General features: G+C 58.3%; 3 protein-coding genes across 6 annotated transcripts in view; 2 read left to right on the forward strand and 1 right to left on the reverse strand.

Moving 5' to 3' along the window:
- The window catches only part of LOC134562689 (zinc finger protein 850-like), a 182,442-nt gene that overhangs the window by 160,383 nt on the left and 8,289 nt on the right, over positions 1-13,770 (forward strand). The window contains exon 1 of one of the 3 annotated variants that reach the window (XM_063420196.1): positions 12,751-12,851. The exons of the other annotated variants lie outside the window; for them this stretch is intronic. The gene's annotated coding sequence lies outside the window, so the exon portion shown is untranslated. Of the gene's footprint in view, positions 1-12,750; positions 12,852-13,770 lie in introns of those variants that run through there. 3 annotated transcript variants of the gene reach the window in all.
- The window catches only part of LOC134562740 (serine/threonine-protein kinase pim-1-like), a 218,966-nt gene that overhangs the window by 135,014 nt on the left and 70,182 nt on the right, over positions 1-13,770 (forward strand). The gene's annotated exons all lie outside the window — the stretch shown is intronic.
- On the reverse strand, positions 1,056-12,772 carry LOC134562693 (serine/threonine-protein kinase pim-2-like). 2 transcript variants are annotated; one of them, XM_063420200.1, is made up of 9 exons: positions 12,668-12,772; positions 10,666-10,940; positions 8,485-8,638; positions 3,659-5,592; positions 3,485-3,535; positions 2,914-3,280; positions 2,255-2,696; positions 1,855-2,023; positions 1,056-1,173 (listed from the first exon to the last, which is right to left on the reverse strand). In XM_063420200.1, exons 4-7 carry the CDS (start codon positions 4,583-4,585, stop codon positions 2,302-2,304), a joined length of 1,740 nt encoding a protein of 579 aa, XP_063276270.1. In that variant the 5' UTR covers positions 4,586-5,592; positions 8,485-8,638; positions 10,666-10,940; positions 12,668-12,772; the 3' UTR covers positions 1,056-1,173; positions 1,855-2,023; positions 2,255-2,301. The 2 variants fall into 2 exon arrangements, with proteins under 2 accessions (XP_063276270.1, XP_063276271.1); XM_063420201.1 differs by lacking the exons at positions 8,485-8,638; positions 10,666-10,940; positions 12,668-12,772 and having other exon boundaries at positions 2,255-2,408; positions 2,520-2,696; positions 3,659-5,401.

Genomic DNA, 13,770 nt, shown 5'->3' on the forward strand with positions numbered 1-13,770 from the left:
CAGGCTGCAACGTGCCCGTTCTCTCCATCACAGAGTGGATTTTTCTCAGCTCATGGAGTAACCTCCACTATCCAGATTTCTTTTTTATAACAAATACTGGGGTGTTCCAAAGGCTCATAGATGGCTCTATGTGTCCTTGAACCAGTTGTTCCTGTACCAGAGTTTTTAGGGCATCTAGTTTCTCCTTTTTAAGGACCACTGTGGTCCCCACCCAGGCTGAGCAGTGAGCCATTTTAGAGCCAGGGTGGGACACTTTACACCCTCTAATGCAGTGGCCCCTGTCAAAAATCCGCTCCCACCTCAGCCCACTCCAGAGCCAGAGAACTCTGGGGAAGGCCTTCCCATCTGGGAATGTCAGATAGGATTGATTCCTCCCATTTAGACTGAAAAAGTGACATTTTGTGCTGCTCTGGCCAAACGATGCCAATTTTGTTTGACCAGTGGGCAGGGCCAGCACCAAAGACACAGACAACCCCTGAAGGAATCAGTGTCATTTCCTACAGTTCAAAGCAGCAAAGGAGCACAAAAGGAGCAGCTCAGCAATGCCCCCAAACATCACTACCAAAGATTGCCCGCAGTGATGAAGAAAGATCCATCACCAGTTGCCCTCACACTTTCCCATCACCCACACCCACACATCAGCTGGGGGAAGCTGTCACAGCCAAGGACTGCAGAGCCACTCCCGGGCACTGGGAATTCCTGCAGGTGCCTCCAGCCACAGCTGAGGCTCCAGCCTGGCTGTGAGAGAGCCCAGCTTTGACAGAGATGGATAAACAAATTGACAGCACTTCTAGTGCAGGAACATCTGGTTTCATCCTCCTCTTGGGTCACTCACAACGCCTGGCCAGGGCCCAAGGAGGAACCAAGGGAGTTGCCTTTGACCATACAGCCTCAGACAAGGCCAGATGTCAGATTTCATGGCCTTGTCTGCCTTCTAAATACAGAAAGGTCAAGACCTGTTTCACTAAGGATTGGATACATCTAGTACAAGGCTAATGACCATGCATATTTTGTTAGGGTTTCAGAGATTTTTAAAGACACAAAGTCCCACTTACAGCTTTTTGCTCTGGTTTCGAGGTGCAGAAGGGCAATTAATTCTTCATCCATCAGCTCCAGACTGCACTGCCTTAGGAACACCATCCACTCGCCAGGTTTTGCTCAGTTGTGGCACTCCTAGAGGAGGAAGAAAGGGCAATTGCACAATTCCAGCCAAAAAGGAAGGAAGAGTGGGACAGAAAAAACATCCTGTGAAGATCCAGGCATTCAGCTGGGACTGTGGAGTGTTTGGGTTCTTGCCAATTGGATGTGGATCCCTACCTGCAATCTCTGGGCCAGCAGGAGAGTCTCACTCAGCTGCCAAAGCAGAAAGCTCAGGCGCTGTGCTCAGAAGGGGCTGGTGTGCTGCAAAGCTGTCAGAGCAATGTGAGGGCAGAGCGAGCCCAGCCGTGCCCAGGGCTGAGCCCAGCAGAGCCCTGGCAGAGCCCAGAGCAGCCTCAGCACCCGCAGAGCCCGGCTGCAAGGACAGAAACCAGAAACTGCCCGTCAGCTGAAGGCTCCTGTGCCCTTGTCCCAGCCGCCCGCAGTGCCCAGGCCGTGCTGGCCGTGCTCAGAGCTGGGCCCAAACCTCCCCATCACTGCTGCCCTTGGGGGCAGAGCAGGAGGGCAGCACATGTGCCCAGCCTGCAGCCAGCCATGCCACATCCAGCCCCTCAGCAGCTGCCCAGAGTCAAAAAGCAGCCGGACAGCCCAGGGAAGGATTTGTTGCTTCCGCCCCAGCGAAGGCAGGAACCTTTGGTGCCCAGCCAGGCCGTGCCATGCCCGGATCTGGGAGCATCCCCCTGGCTGTGGACTCACCTGCAGATTGGGCATGGAGCGTGTCTCTGAAGAAGGTGCCAGAATCAAACTCCATCATCTTCAGCTGCTGGTGACCAGGTGGAGGAAGAGATTGTCATCCCTGAGGTTGTCCTTGGTGTCTCCAGCAGCAGCCCCACCTGACAGAGCTTCTCCAGGGGCTCCTCCTTCCCTGGGGGCCAGAGCAGGCTGTCACTGTTCTGCCCAGGGCCCCAGCCATCAAGGAAGCATGACAGGCAAAACTAGGCTAGATAGTAGCCACCAGTGCTTGCTGGAGCAGGTCTCCAGCTAAGCTCCAGTACAGATGTTCCCATCTCATGATCCCTGCTCAGAGCTACAGACAGGAAAAACACAGTCTGCTCTTCATTAGCACTGATTGCCATGAGATGTGTGGAGTTGTTACCTGCCAGGATTTTGGATCCAATTGTGCACATGGACCTCCCCCATCTTCTAGGGCAGATGAACACCCTGCAGCCAAGGATCATTGAAGAGGTCTTCTAAGGATGGCCTGTCCAAGGGTTGCATGGACAAACACCTCTTAATGACATCCTGGCACTCTGAAGAGACAAACCAGAATCCATCAGTCACCTGGAGAAGGATCCTGTCTACTCTGGCTCCCCATTCCCATGCCCAGGCCATGCTGGGTGTGCCCAGAGATGAGGATCCACCTGGAGAGAGCCATCGTGGGAACAAGATGCGGCCCCAGATGATCTGCTGGCCCCTCCTGAACGGGTGCTTCCCCACGACCAGGTGGTACAGCACGAGGCCCAGGGACCAGATCGTTGCTGCCTCGCCGTGGTAGCGCTGCTGGTGGATCCACTCTGGTGGGCTGTAGGACAGGGTTCCTGTGGAACACAGACGCAGTTCATCAGGGGATGCTGCTACTCCTAGAGCCTGGCCACAGCATCCCTGGGCATGTGGGGGCTGGCCCCCTCCCACCCCCAGACAAAAGCAACTTGGCTCAAGACATCATGCTGTTGCCAGCAGCAAGAGGGGGAAGGCCTGGTGCTACAGCCAGGCTGGGCCAGGAAATGACCAGGAACATCCCCTGAGGGGGCTCACCTGCAAACTGGGTGTAGGCTGTGTCTTGGAGGAAGGCGCCACAGCCAAAGTCGATGAGTTTGAGCTCTCCGGTGGCCAGGTCGAGCAGGATGTTCTCGGGCTTGATGTCCCTGTGCAGGACCCCGCAGCTGGTGCAGTGCCGCACGGCCTCCAGCACCTGGCGGAACAGCGCCCGCGCCTCCTCCTCCGGCAGGAACCTCCGCTCCGCCAGGAAAGCCGACAGGTCCTGGCACCGCTCCGGACGCTCCAGCACCAACAAGAAGCTGGTGGGGAGCTCAAGCCACTCCAGGAGCTGAATGACACCAGCACAGCCAGCGGACACCTTGTCCAGCAGCACGATCTCCAGGGGCGCACGGGCGCCGTTGGGCTGCGGGAGGAGCACGATGCCGTCAGTGGGGCTGAGGCCGTGCCGGGGCTCTGGGAGCCCTCAGCCAGCCCCGGCTGCTCTGGGCGCCCCGCTCAGCCCAGGCCCGCTCTCCCTGCACGGCTCCCGGCGGCTCCCACCCTGCCGGGCCCCGGCTCCTCGCCGCCCGCCACGGCCCGGCTTCTGCCGCTGGCCCCGCTCACTCACCAGCTCGCCCCAGAGCCGGATGCGATCCCGCGGCACGCATTTGATGGCCACCTGCGAGCAAGGGACAGCAGCGGGCTGAGCTCACCGACCGCCCCGCTGCAGTCCGATCTTCTCCTCCTGCTCCGCCCTCCTCGTTCTCCTCCTCCTCCGCCCGCCCCTGGCCCCGCCGCTCACCGGGGCGCCGTCCGACACTCGTGTCCCCGAGTAGACGCTGCCGAATCCTCCGCGCCCCAGCAGCGAACCCAGCCGGTACCGGTCCTGCAGGGCCTCCTGCGCCTTCCCTGCGGGCGACACGCGGCCGTCAGCGCTCGGCCCGGGGCCAGACACGGCCCCCGAGCGCCCCCCGAGCGGCCCGGGCCGGGCATCCCCACCCGCGCCGGGCCCCGGCGGTTCGGGGCCGGCGGCTGCGCTGCCGAGCGGCGGAGCTCGGGCCGGGGAAGCCGCAGCGGAGGCGGCGGGAGCGGCCGCGCCGCGTGTGTCCTCCGCGGGGCCCGGGAGGAGGCGGCGCCGGGCTCGGGGTCGGCACCGGGGCCGAGGCCGTGCCCGGCCCAGGCGCAGCCAAAGGGTGGCGATGCCGCCCCAGCCCCAGGCACTGATCCCGGTCCAGCAGCGCCACCGCCAGCACGGCCAGAGCCGGGCCCAGGCGAGACCGCCGGGGGACGCCCGGGGACGGGGCCGGGGCAGCCCCGCCCGGGGCCGGGGGCGGGCCGGGGGCATGGCCCGGCCCGGCAGGGGAGAAGGAAAGGCCGGGACGGGGACACCGAGAGGGGCTGGGGAGACCGGGAAAGGGACACCAGGAGAGACTGCGGGACACGGAGAGAGAGTGCAGGACAGTGGGAGAGGGAGAGGGGGAACAGGAGGTGAGGAGGGTCGCAGAGTTCGGAGACTCCGCAAAGTCGCTGCAGCTGCCGCCGCTGCTGCCGCTGCTGCCGAAGCCCCGGGGCCGTTTGTCCGCGTGTCCGTTCCACGGCCGAGCCCCGCGCGCCCCGGGGGCAGCCCCTGAGCCTGTCCAAACACGGGAACTTGGCCCTGTGCAGCCCAGACCCAGAGTCCGGACTCCTGCGCTGTGCCAGAGGAATCCCCTCGCTTGCTGCTCTGCATTGTCCCTGCTCAGGCTCACACACTGCCGGGGCACATTCCCTGCCTGCAGGATTCGTGCCCGACCCAAGCACTACACTTATGTCTCCAGCACTGCTTGACAACAAAAACAGAGGAAGGCAAACTGTGTGTACAGCCCATGGTATTTTAGAGTGTCTAAAACCCACTAAGTCACCGATCTTCGAGCTGAGATCCCTTTGGAATTAATGGCATGGACAAGTAGTGCAACATGGAAAAGGGAAGCATAGAAAAAAATAGAGGAAAACAGCTTGGTTTGTTTCTTTCATTTTCATTTCACTTCTGGAAAGCTGTTTCAGTTTTCCAGCAATCTTCTCCACAGTCCCAGCTGCTCTTTCCAAGAACCTTTCATGGAGAACGAGGTCCAGCTTCTGTCACAAGATGTGCCAGCAACTCCAGCTTCTCTTGGATTTCCATCCTGTGAGTGCAGCACGACTTTTCCAGCAAAGCAGGACAAATGTCTGGAGAACTTTACCAGTTCTCTGTCCTTTTCCCTGTGGACTGGGCAGTTGTGCCATTGGTAAGGTTTGCATTGCTCCTGTTCTAAGCCAAGAAAACAGGAGGTGGTACCAGGCATAGCTGGGGAATGCAAGGCTGAGTGAATTCAGAGAAAGAATCTCCCTGACACTGTGTGAGCTCCCCGGGCTGGGCTCAGCTTCCTGCTGGGACTCTGCACAGGGCTGAGCTGCAGCTGGGATCAGCAGCAGCTGCAAATACCTTTGGGCATCCCCATTTTCTGCTGCTCAGAGCAAGCAATGAAGCAAGTGAAGAAGTTGAGGTTTGTCTTTCTCCTGGTGGTTTTTTTTTTCCTTTTATTTGACACTCCAGAGGTCAATTTCTGTGATGGCCTCTGTAAGTTGATTTGATTTCAGCAGCAGCAGCAGCATCAGGGCTGTGTTGGAGCTCTGCAAACGTGACCTGTGTGGCTTTAATTCCCCTCGACTCAGTGCCCAGGGACTTGGGAGCATTTCAATCTCTTCTTATCATGGTGCCTGCCACAAAACTCCTGAGTTCACTGCCACAAAAGCACAGTGGGTAGCAATGGTGGAAAAAGGCAATTGCAGTTGAGCTGCTCAAATTCACTTGGCAGCCAGAAGGGTGCAAGAGCAGGCGCCATCTCCAATTGGCAAGGCAAAGGCAAGAGCAGCCTGCTGCTGTCACCTGAGGGTGAGTCAAAGAGCGCTGCAAAGAGCGCTGGAAGCCGAGCCTTTCTTTCTCTGGAGGCTGCTGAGGGCAGCCCAGGCGGACCCTGAGCAGTCAGGGCTGTGTGTGGGTGATGGCTGCTGCAGTGCAGAGTCCAGCTGGAAAAGGCCCTTGGCAGGCGAGGCAGGAGCAGGCGGGAAGGGGCCGGCGCTGCTGCTGCTCCTGGCCGGGAGCCGCGGCTGGGCCGGGCCGGCGCCCGCTGCGCTGCGGCTGCTGCTGCTGCCAGAGCCGGGCGGGACTCGGGGACAGCGAATGGACACGGGGGGACAGCAAAGGCCTGCGGGGCTGCGGGGATGTTGGCGCTGGGGCCAGCGGCAGCACAGAGCTGCAGCCGCGATTAACCCCGAGGGGAGCCCTGGGGAAAGGCTCCATTTCAGCCTTACTTGACTGGTGGCTGTGAAGGGAGCGAAATAAAAGGAGAACAAGCAGGGTCCGACCCCTTCTCCTTTGGGAGGAGCCGCGCGCCTGGGGCTGAGGGGCCGTGAGGGGCTGTGAGGGGATGTGAGGGGCCGTGAGGGGATGTGAGGAGATGTGAGGGGATGTGAGGGGCCGTGAGGGGATGTGAGGGGCCGTGAGGGGATGTGAGGGGCCGTGAGGGGATGTGAGGGGATGTGAGGGGATGTGAGGGGATGTGAGGGGCCGTGAAGGGATGTGAGGGGCCGTGAGGGGATGTGAGGGGATGTGAGGGGCCGTGAAGGGATGTGAGGGGATGTGAGGGGCTGTGAGGGGCAATGTGGGGTTGTGCTGGGCCATGAGGAGCCTCAGCCCTGACAGGACGGGTGTCCCACCATGTCCCCAGGGTAGGGCAGCCGTGAGGGGCCACAAACAGATGTGGTGGCAAAGCAGGCTGGAGGCACCTCTAGGAGAGGAGGAGACCCTTCTTCAGGTCCAAACCACACCAAATCCACCATTAATGGGAATTTCCATCTTTAGAATCCACTGACAACTTGAAATAGACTGTACAGATTAATCCCAGTGGGAGGAGGTAATGTTCCCAGTGAGTGACATCCAGCCATTGGTAATAATGTCTAGGATTTAATAGTCTTAACAATTAGAAGTAATACTAATAAATGCAAAAAATAATAATAAAAAATAAACCCTCAAATCCGAGCACCTCACCAAAATTTTTCTACACCACATTTTTCTTTATTATCAAAAGGTTCATGAAAACAAATCCTGTTAATTATCTCCACCTCACATCTTCCCCACCAGAGAAACAAGGCCCTTTGCAGTGTTTCATACAAGCTAAAATTCACAGCTGGAGGGAAGAACAGGGTGGCACCACCAATTTCCATGTCCAACCCAGCAGGCCAACTCCAAAGTGGAGAGAATAAAATGGAATGGGGGCAGGGCCTGGTCAGATGTTTCTCTAAAGGATGGCAAAAGCACCTCCAATTGAACAGGAAGGGAAAAGAAATCCCTATGAAGCACCCTGTGTGTTCAGAGACTCAGCTGGGAGGAGCTGGACATGGACAGAGGCATCTGGAACAGTTCTTTCCTCAGGCTGAGCTTTCCAGCCTGGCCCTGAAGTCAATCAAGTGCTTTCCCAGAGGATTCCAGGGTTGCCAACCACCCTTCAAGAGGTGGCTCACAGGAGCACAGAACCCTTTTCAAGATTCTGAGCAGAAAAAACGGCACGAGATGCCCAATTTGGAGCTCTGTTTAAAAACCTGGAAAATAAAAATCAATTGAACTCTGAAGCCCAGCTGTGGGCCCTGCAATCTCAGATCCCAGGCAAAACTGGAAAGGCTTTTTACAAGAACCGACACTGAAGAGCTAACAGATGAATGTGTGTGACATTTGGAGAGGCTTCCAATTTTCTACAGTGTTCCTTGAAGTGTTGAACTTGATTTTGTCTTTGCCTCCTCTTGCACTAGAGGAGCCTCATTTCCCCAGGCAGGAAGGCAAAGCTCATTGCTGGCCCTGGCTGGAGCTGTCCCTGCAGCATTTCCATCCCTGCCGGGGCCTCTTCCCTCAGGGTCCCCAGCAGCAGCTGCTGCAGCAGCACATGGAAGCTGCAGATGGAGCTGCTGCCCAGCCCAGCCTGAGCTGCACAAGGATCCTGCTGACAGGAACCCCAAGATCCCCTCCCAGGGGCCCTGCAAACACTTGCCCATCTCTTCTGTCTGCTCCATGCAGACCCTGCAGGGAACATCCTGCCTCTCCTCTGGGGCAAGGCCAGCACCCCAAATTCACACTCCAAATGCCGGATTCTGGCCCCTTTCTGCATCTGTGAGATGCGGCTACAGCATTATCCAGACAAACTCACTGTACTTCAACCTGCAGCTTGCAAACCCAGCCCTTGCACAGTGGGTTTACAAGGACCACAAGTAATGGGCCAAATAGAATTAATTTTCCACTGTTACCCTTCGCTCTCTGTGGTAGATTCTTCTATTCTTTTCCATGAAACACATCTTCAATTAGACTGCAAGCACTGGGCCTGATGCCTGCAGTAACAGAACAAACCAAAACCAGCCAGATGTCCTTAGGAAATGGGAAAGACGTAACAAACAGTAAATGTGTTTTTCTCTTCAAAAGGTTTTTCAGGGAAACATAACACATACAAGATAAGGCAAATTCACACTATGTGAGTGCTTTCAAAATGGGCAAGCAGAGGCTATATTTTGAGGAAAGGTTAATTCTACTACTAAACTGACTAGTTGAAGATCAATTGAACTTACCATTTCAAACCTGTCCATGGTGCCTGCTCAGGGGCTTTGCCAGCCCCTCGTGGCCTCTGAGGAGCAACTGGAGAGCAAGAGCTGGCATGGAGCAGGCAGGACATGTGGGTGCAGTGGAGATGCAGCACTTGAGGACAGCTTTTTGTTGTGCTACCTAGGAATTTTTGAATAAAAACTCTCTTAAACCTCAACTCCCTTGCAAGTTTCTCTTCTTTCCCGGTGGGATTCAGGTGCCTGGACCAATGTGAGGGGCAGCAGGCCCAGCGTGGCCGAGAGCTGAGCCCAGCAGAGCCCTGGCAGAGCCCAGAGCAGCCTCAGCACCCCCAGAGCCCGGCTGGAAGGAGGCACTTGGAGCAGCAAGGGGCAGCAGCCCGGCCCTGGCTGCCTCTTCCTGGGACAGGATTCATCACCCCATCCCAGAGCCAAACTGGGCCTGGGCTGCTGTCCAGGGGAATGGGGGCCCTGCTGTGGAATGCGCAGCCTGGGGGGATTTGGCCATCCCGAGTCTGTGCAGGAGCAGAGCAGTGAGAACTGTGCAGTGCTGGGGTCACTTCTGAGGATGCTCTGCCCTTCTGCCAGTGCTCCTGTGGCTCCTGGGGGAGCTCGCAGTGCTGCACCCCTGTGGGCAGAGGGGCAGGGAGCCGGGTGCTCCACAGGCTCTGGACAGCCTTTAATTAATAAAGCAACCAAAAAATCTTTGCAGTGTGTGACAGCTTCAGCCCAGAAACATGTTTTTGTTTGTAATAACAGATTAGTACTGAATAAAGAAATTAAATCGATTCCATTTGTAATTGACATATATTTCATGCTTTTCCAAAGTTCTGGAGTGACTGGGATCACACTGGTGGGAACTGGGACCTTACTGGGCCAAGTGGCTGTGACTGACAATGACTATGACTATGCTGATGGCAACTGGGATATACAGGGAGTGACTGGAATCATGTTGGAATTGACTGGGAATGGCTGTGAGCAACTGGAATCCTGTTGGAAGCTACTGGGAGCAACTGGGAGTGAGTGGAAGGACACTGGGGGACACTGGCATATACTGGGAGAGACTGGCGGTGACTGGGATCACAGAGGAACCATAAAGGAAGAATACTGGGAGTATCTGGAAGTGACTCAAACTGTACTGGGAGCAGCTGGAACCATGCTGGGACTGAATGGGAACACCTGGGACCATGCTGGGATCATAGTGGGATCATAATGGGAGTGACTGGGCTGGTACTGGGATCATACTGAGTGTCACTGAAAGTGACTGGGATCATACTGGGGGTGACTGGGAGCCACAGGGCCCATGCTGGGAGTGACCTGGGCCCCTCCCCCGGGTGGAACTGGGGGAACTGGCCCAGCTGGGGCTCAGGGTTGTTCTCCCCCAGGACTGCCCCAGGTCCTGCTGCCACCCCTGGTCCCACAGAGCCAAGGGACAGGGGACAGCCAAGGGACAGGGGACAGCCGAGGGACAGGGGACAGCCGAGGGACAGAGGACAGCCAAGGGACAGGGGACAGCTGAGGGACAGGGCACAGCTGAGGGACAGGGGACAGCCGAGGGACAGGGGACAGCTAAGGGACAGGGGACAGCCAGGGAACACAGCCTGGCCGAGGGACACTGAGCTCCAGCACTCTGAGCTGTTGTGCCCGCGCTGTTGCCCTTGGGCTCCCAGCACAGGCCAAGGGGGAGAAGCCCCTCCAGAAACTGTTGTTTGCTTGAAACTTTGCTCTTGGACATTCCCAAGGAGCCCCTGCAGGGGCTGCAGCCCGGCCGGGTGCCCAGGGCCACCAAAGTCACTGCGGCAGTGCCCTCCTGCCCCGGGCAGGGCAGAGAACACCCAAGGAAAGGCTCGTGCTGGGCTCAGGGCAGGGACAGGGCACTCCCCTGGCGCTGCCACGGGCACAACAGAGCCGGCCTGGGGACAGGATTGGGATTTGTGTCCCATGGAATCCCAGCAGGGATTCCTTCTCATTTCACTGCTGTCTGTGCATTGGTCATCAATTCAAATCATTTCCTCATGGAATTCCCATGGCAGTGGGTTGGAGGGGAGATCCATCCATGGAATTCTCACCTAACTGGGATGAGAGTGAGATCCAGCCATGGAAATTCCATGGGAATTTCTGCATTCCGATGTCTTGCATTCCGGAATTCCAACATTCCCATAGGAATTCCCCTCCCTCTCCCACACCCACCTTTGTACTCCACAGCCTCCTGACCATATCTGATGTATTTTGGGAGCTCTTCCACACCGGTGTGCCCCAGGTAATGCTTCATCAGCTCCACCGTGATCCCTTTGGATTCCCAGCACCTCTGGGTGACCCAGGTGGCACCAATGGACACTGCAAAGCTCCCGGATCCCAGCTGGAAGAAGATGAAATCCCACCCGTCGGAGCCGTACCGGTGGGATCCAGGGATGCTCCATTGGACAGGAGGTCACAGCTGGAAACCACCTGCACTCTGTGGAGACCTGGGAAGGAGGGGAGAATAGACCCATGGAGATGTGTCCCAGCCCCTCAGAGCCCCTTGGAACTCCCTGGATTCCCATTCCAGCCCCAGAGATCCCAGCCCCTCAGAGTCCTCCATTCCCACAGATCCCAGCCCAGCCCCCGGCTCCCTCCAGTCACCCCTGGCTCTGGTGGCACCGGCCCCGTTTCCAGGTCACTGCCGGCCACATGCCGGTTCCTGTCCTTGAGCTGGCTCAGCTATCCCAATATCCCAGCTATGGCTATCCCAATATCCCTGCTCTGGTTATCCCAATATCCCGGCTCTGCCTATCCCACTATCCCAGCTCTGGCTATCCCAATGTCCCTGCTCTGGCTATCCCAATGTCCCAGCTCTGGCTATCCCAATATCCCAGCTGTAGCTATCCCAGTATCCCAGCTCTGCCTATCCCAATGTCCCAGCTCTGGCTATCCCACTATCCCAGCTCTGCCTATCCCAATATCCCAGCTCTGCCTATCCCAATATCCCGGCTCTGCCTATCCCAATGTCCCAGCTCAGCTCCCGCCGCCATCCCCGCTCTCTGCAGCTCCATCTGGCCCCGCTCGCTGTCCCAGCGCTCACAGGGGGTCCCGCCCACAATCAAGGACTGGGGGTCCCCTGGGCCGGGCTCTGACAGCGCTGCTTCCAGGCACTGCAGGCAGTGGGACACTGGGGGGACACAGAGATTTGGGGGAGCTGGGGAGACTGAATGGGAGAGTTTGGGGATCCAGGGGGGTCAACAGGTCAAGGAAAGGAGGGACTTGAAGAGCTGGGAGAGCTGGGAAGGAGGTTCAGGGGCTCAGAGTCAAGGAAAGGGGAGGGCAGGCACTGGGAGAGGTGGGATGGGGTGTCCAGGGAATCCTGTGCCCAGCAAAGGGGGTGCCAGGGCTCCTCAGGGTGAGGAAAGGAGGGGCTGGGGGCTGGGAAATGCAGGAATGGGGGCCCAGGGGTGCCAGGGTCAAGGAAAAGGGTGGCTCTGGGGGCTGGGAAAGGCGGGGTGGCCAGGAAAAGGTTGAGTTGGTGCCGGATAAGGGGGTGCAGGGGGGTGTCAGTGCTGGGCAAAGCGGCAAAAGGGTGTCTCAGTTCTCAGGAATGGGGGGTCAGGGGGGGTCTCAGGGTCAATGAAATGGGGAGCAAGGAGTGGGAGAGGTAGAAGGGAGTTCCAGGGGGTCCTTGAGCCCAGGAAAGGGGAGTCCAGGGTTTCCCAAAACAGGAGGGTCACAGGCTGGGGAAACCCGGGATATTCGGGAAGAGGGACTTCAGGGGTCTCTGGTTTTGTAGAAATGTAGGGCTGGGGGCTGGGAAAGGCAGGAATGGGGGTCCAAGGTATTCCAGGGCATGCCAGGGTCAAGCACACGGGAAGTGTGGAGGCTGGGAGACATGGGATGACCGGGAAAAGGGGAGCAGGGGGTCCTGATGTCCAGAAATAGGGGATTCAGGAGGGTCCCTGTGCAGGATAAGGGGAGCAGGGGGGTCCCGGTCCAGTTCGGGTCTCGCTGCCGGAGGTCCCACTGCCCCCTCACCGCCCCCAACAGCGCCGCCAGCCCCAGCGCTGGAGCCATCGCGCTGCTCCTACTCACTCCCGGTATGATCCCAGTATGATCCCAGTATAACTCAGTCACACAGGAGCTGCTCCCAGTATGATCCCAGTACAGCCCAGTCACTCCCAGTGATCCCACTCCTGCCATTCCCCAACCCTCTCTGCCTTCCCACCTGGCCCGGCTCCATTCCCGCTCCCCCCGCGGGCTTCGACGGGTCCGGGAACGGGGGAGGAGGAGGAGGGAGGGAGGAAGAGGCGGAGCGGCAGGAGGAAGCGGGAGGAGACAACGAGCGGAGGAACCGCGCGGCTCCAGCGCTCCCTGAACTCGCAGCCCCCCGGAACGCCCCCATCCCGCAGGTGCCCGGGGAGGGGGAGCTCGCCCCAAATATCCCGGGGGGGTCCCTGGGTTTGGGGTTTTTTGGGGGTATGTTTGGAGCTTGCAGGGCTCCAAAGCCGAGGTGCAGCTGCCCTTCTGGGGGACATCGGGGGCTCCCGGGAGGTGTTTTTGGGGTGTCCCGGTGGCGGCAGAGCCCCGTTGGGGGTCGGGGGGATGCGGGTCCCCCCGCGGTGGGGGTTGGGCTTCCCGGGCCGGGCCCTCCGAGCTCTGCCGGGGCCACGTGGGGAGCGCGCGGGAGCGGCGGGGCCGGGGGGACACCGGGTTTGGGCACAGCCATGCCCAGAGTGACTCCCTGGCACTCCCAGTGTGGGCCCAGTTACTCCCAGTCACTCCCAGTATGTTCCAGTCACGGCCAGCACCTTTCCAGTCAGGCCCAGTGTGATTCCAGTATGATCCCACTACTCTCATATACTTCCAGTACTATTTCAGTCACTCCCAGTATGATGCCAGTCAGTTCTAGTAGGATCCCAGTATGACCCCGACATGGGCACAGCTGCTCCCATGATCATCCAGTGTGGTTCCAGTTGTTCCCATTTACCCCCACTGTGGTTTCAGTCTCTCCCAGTATATCCCAGTTGCTGCCAGCATGTTCCCAGTCACTCCAAGATACTCAGATTTTCTTCAAGCCTTATCCCAGTTGCTCACAGCCACTCCCAGTCACCCTTAGTGCTGTCCCAGTTGTTACCATTATAATCCCGTATGTTCCCAGTCTTCCCGAGCATCGCCCAGCTGCTCCCACTGTGATCCCAGGCTGATTCCAGTTGCCCCCCGCATGATTCCAGTGTCTCCCTGTTCCTCCCAGTGGGATCCCAGTTGCCCCCAGCATGGTTCCAGTGTCTCCCTGTTCCTCCCAGTGGGATCCCAGTTGCCCCGGTGTAG

This window comes from Prinia subflava, chromosome 30 (genome assembly GCF_021018805.1).
Source record: "Prinia subflava isolate CZ2003 ecotype Zambia chromosome 30, Cam_Psub_1.2, whole genome shotgun sequence".
Classification (NCBI taxonomy): domain Eukaryota; kingdom Metazoa; phylum Chordata; class Aves; order Passeriformes; family Cisticolidae; genus Prinia; species Prinia subflava.

What these genes read in the sequence shown, in the direction of transcription:
- LOC134562693 (XM_063420200.1), bottom strand. Translation starts at nt 4,585, where the DNA reads ATGCAGAGCAGCAAGCGAGGGGATTCCTCTGGCACAGCGCAGGAGTCC. An exon ending in GAGTGTCGGACGGCGCCCCG is followed by an intron (nt 3,536 to 3,658) that starts GTGAGCGGCGGG and finishes CCTTGCTCGCAG; the next exon opens with GTGGCCATCAAATGCGTGCC. An exon ending in TCCGGCTCTGGGGCGAGCTG is followed by an intron (nt 3,281 to 3,484) that starts GTGAGTGAGCGG and finishes CTCCTCCCGCAG; the next exon opens with CCCAACGGCGCCCGTGCGCC.